The sequence below is a fragment of the Pteropus vampyrus genome, unplaced genomic scaffold, assembly GCF_000151845.1.
Source record: "Pteropus vampyrus isolate Shadow unplaced genomic scaffold, Pvam_2.0 Scaffold157, whole genome shotgun sequence".
In the NCBI taxonomy this organism is placed as follows: Eukaryota; Metazoa; Chordata; class Mammalia; order Chiroptera; family Pteropodidae; genus Pteropus; species Pteropus vampyrus.
In genome coordinates, this window is record NW_011888938.1 from 893,545 (window position 1) to 896,875 (window position 3,331).

Consider the following 3,331-nt stretch of genomic DNA (forward strand, 5'->3'; position numbering starts at 1 on the left):
TTCTGCGTCCTGCTGCCCCGGGCCTCTCACCCGTGTCCACGTCCGTGGGGAGCTGCCCCGTTTCCAGGAAGAGCCAGAGGTGGCTGCATTTCTGTGACTCCACTCGCGTCACCCAGTAGCTGGCCACCGAGCCTGTGACTGGGGGGCAGAGGCGAGAGCTGGTAGGCTGGGGAGCTGGGGCCTCCGCATTTCTCCCGGAAGAGGAACCTCGGCACAGGATTCTTCTGGGCAAATGCTGGTGGGGGACTTGGGCAGGGCTCCCATCGAGAACTGGGGCCCCATCCCAGGAGGCAGGGATGCCTGGAACACAGACCCCCCTGCTCCTAGTGGGAACCCACCCCCACTGGCAACTCAGGTGCGTTTCAGGGACCCTGGGCACCCACTCTGGGGGACCCACCCACTGCAACCAGCACATGCCACTGAAAGGGGTACTTCAGCTTCCTCTGAATGAACATCTGTAGGCCCAAGGTCGCAGCGGTGCCTGCCAAAAGACACGACTCACATCAGCCAGCCTGTGCAGGGGCGGGCCAGGGAACCACCTAGCTCCAGCCTGCGTGCCCACCTGCCAGACTCCCAGCACCTGCGGGCAGCCGACCTGGCGCCACCTGCTGGGGAGTCAGGGTGAGACGGGAGGATGAGGTCCCTACACCCGAGGACACCCGGACCCAGCCTACCTGTGACAAAGGTGAAAATGCCCTTCATGAAGGCGGTCGACTGGCACGCGGCATACTCCCCCAGCCCCTGGGGAGGGGGAGGGAGTTGAAACTCAGTTCCCCTCCCTGTTTCTTCATCGTCTCTCCTGCCACTCCTTTGGGCGCACGTGGGGGAGGGGCCCTCATCGTGAGGCCCTGGGGGCTTGGAAACGTGCGCCGCCCCCATGCCCACCCAGGAGGCCCCGATTCCTATAGCAAGAGGGTCCCGACTCTCTACCCGTCTTCCCTGACGAGGACCCCCCCACCGAGCCTCCCGCCCCGCGCAGGTCCGCTGCTGAGGTCCGCGGCCCGCCTTCCATGCCGCCGTTCTCACCGGGTGCTTGGCGGCCACGGCGTCGTCCACCCGGGACAGGCCCAGGTTCACCATAGCTGGCGGGGCCGGGCGAGCCGGGCTGCGCAGGAGCGGGCGGAGGGGGCGGGGCCTGGCGCCCGACCGGGCGAAGGGGCGGAGCCCGCAGTGCCCTCCCGAGCCCGGGTTCTGTGACGTCGCTCGCCGGGCTCCGGGCGCGCGCTCCTCCCGGGCCTCGCCTCGATCCCCTTGCCTTACATCCGGGCTCGCAGACGCGTAACGATTACCGAGAGTATTATCTGCTGCGGTGAGGGCTTTGCTTAAGGGATTGAATCTCTTGAAAACGACCACGGAGGAGCGACGTCTCCAATGATTATTTAGTAAATTAATTCCAAAAATACTATAAGCCCAGAGTTGGTGCCAGCCCTGTGCTAGGAGCTCGGCGTCCCACGGAGGAGCCGGAGCCCCTGCCCTTACAGCGCGGACAGGTAAACAGCCGGGAGAGAGATCAGGACAACACAATGGGGAGGATAGGGAGGGGCCACAGCGTGTGGGGGTGCGCCCCCCAGGAGGCCCTCGGAGAGACGGTGCGCAGAGGTCCCGGCGGAGGACCCTCAAATGTGAACTGCTGAGTGGGACTGAGCGTGGCCTATAAGCAGGAGGTTCCCGTGTGGAGGGAGACAAGGGCGAGGGGAGAGGGGTGGGCCATGGGATCAGATCGCCATCTGCTGTGCCTTGAAGCCTGGTGGGACCTTCAGCTCCTCTAAGTGTGGAGGGACACCACTGGCGGACTCCATGGACATCCGGCTGAGGCTTAGTGTTTCAGCAGCGGAGCACACAGGGATGCTGTTCTGGTGTGGGGTGCTGTTGCGGTACAGAGGGATGCAGAGGCACCGTTGGGGTAAAGGGCATTTTTGGGCTGCAGGGTAATGTCGGGGTGCTGTCAGGGTATGGGTGTTATTGGGGTGCAGGAGTGCTATGCCTTGCTTATCCCTAATTGCAATGCTTTGCTATTCCTAAATAAGCCCCTTTGCCAGTAAAATAATTGACTTTTATTTTTAGGGTCAACAGCCCTTCCTGAACTCGCCACCACGGCCCCGTGCCTCCCATCAGCCTGCTACCGTGGTCAGCAGAGGGTCAGATGAGGTCGGAACTCCTGCGGCTCCTCGCTCCTGGCCTGGGTGGGACAGGCGGCTGCTGTCAAAGCTGGAGGCCTCCCTGGATGAGGTGGCTTTGATCTCCAGCACCAGAGAGGACCATCCGGCTTGGGCTGGTGCTCCAAGGAGGCCCTGCAGGAGGATCTCATGGTGGATCTCGCCCAGGATGCACCCCATTGCACCTTCGGCACCCTCTGGGCAGAGGGAAGCTTCTTGGTCAGCTTGGGCTCCTGAGAGTAAGTGAGGGGTGGTCTTAGCCAAGTCTCTGGGCCTCGGTTTCCCTTTACGTTTACCCATTGGTCTCTGGGCTCCTTCAGGCCGAGTCTCAGATGGCCACAGTGGCCGTGTGCCCTTCTGCCCCACCAGCAGGGCTCCCAAGGTCACCCTCCCTCCACCTGCCCACCTGGCCTCCTGGTCCTGACCCTGTGCCCAGAGCTGGACACACCACCCTGCTTTGGGTTTGCAGCTCCAGAGAGGCTTTGGGGGGTGTGGGCACCCAGCCTTTGAGACCCTTCCATCTGGGGTGGAGGGTGGGGGCTGAGCTGGGCTGCAGCTCCATGTCCGACAGGCACCCGCAGCGGGTCAGGGAGCTCTGTGGAAGGATGCCCAGAGAAGGCTGTCTGCTTCCTCCCTTCTCCCTCCCTGGTGCTCTGGGGAGTTATCTTAGAGGTCAGCGTGGCCCTGGTGGCCTTTGTGTGCCTGGCCCTCCCCCCGCTTGCCATGTGCTGCCCTGGCCTCCGCCTCCAGCAGGTCCTCTGGGGGATTCTCAGGCCACAAACGTAGTCCCCAGGCTTTATCAATGCCATGTACTCGGCGATCCCTGCATACTCGGTCATGTCCCAGACAGTGCCCAGGAGAGTGTGCAAGGGGAGGGGCGGGGGCCGTCCATCACCGTCCCTACCTGGCCTGGGTGCAAGCACGGGACGGGGAGGGTGCCGTAAGCAGGTGGGGTGCTGACGAGCCTGCCGGCCCTCCAGCTGAGTCGGCCGGGTCTTCATCTCCCAGGCCTTGCAGGAGTAACTGTGGCCCTGGCCAGCCAGTCAGTGGACGCCATCCGTGTAACTCTCGTGGCTGCCGGCCAGGTAGCAGCTACTGAGGTTGGAATGGTGGCAGTCGAAGTACAAGGATGCACAATCCTGCTGGCTGTGGCTGTCACTGGCCTGGCTGAAGAC

The 3,331-nt window shown here is 63.4% G+C and overlaps 1 protein-coding gene and 1 long non-coding RNA gene across 4 annotated transcripts in view; one reads left to right on the top strand and one right to left on the bottom strand.

The window, feature by feature from the left end:
• TMEM141 (transmembrane protein 141) overlaps positions 1-1,167 on the bottom strand; it is a 3,287-nt gene extending 2,120 nt beyond the window's left edge. The window contains exons 1-4 of one of the 3 annotated variants that reach the window (XM_011369919.2): positions 1,027-1,156; positions 675-741; positions 398-481; positions 31-138 (exon numbers count right to left, since the gene is read on the bottom strand). In XM_011369919.2, coding sequence (XP_011368221.1) covers positions 31-138; positions 398-481; positions 675-741; positions 1,027-1,080 — 313 coding nt within the window. In that variant the 5' untranslated portion in view covers positions 1,081-1,156. Of the gene's footprint in view, positions 1-30; positions 139-397; positions 482-674; positions 742-1,026 lie in introns of all 3 variants that reach the window. The other 2 variants (XM_023536438.1, XM_011369920.2) reach the window with 2 other exon arrangements.
• Positions 1,168-1,212: 45 nt separating this feature from the next.
• Positions 1,213-3,331, top strand: part of LOC111745529 — a 2,447-nt gene continuing 328 nt past the window's right edge. The window contains exons 1-2 of the long non-coding RNA XR_002782681.1: positions 1,213-1,490; positions 2,065-3,256. This is a non-coding gene — a long non-coding RNA (uncharacterized LOC111745529). The remainder of the gene's footprint in view (positions 1,491-2,064; positions 3,257-3,331) is intronic.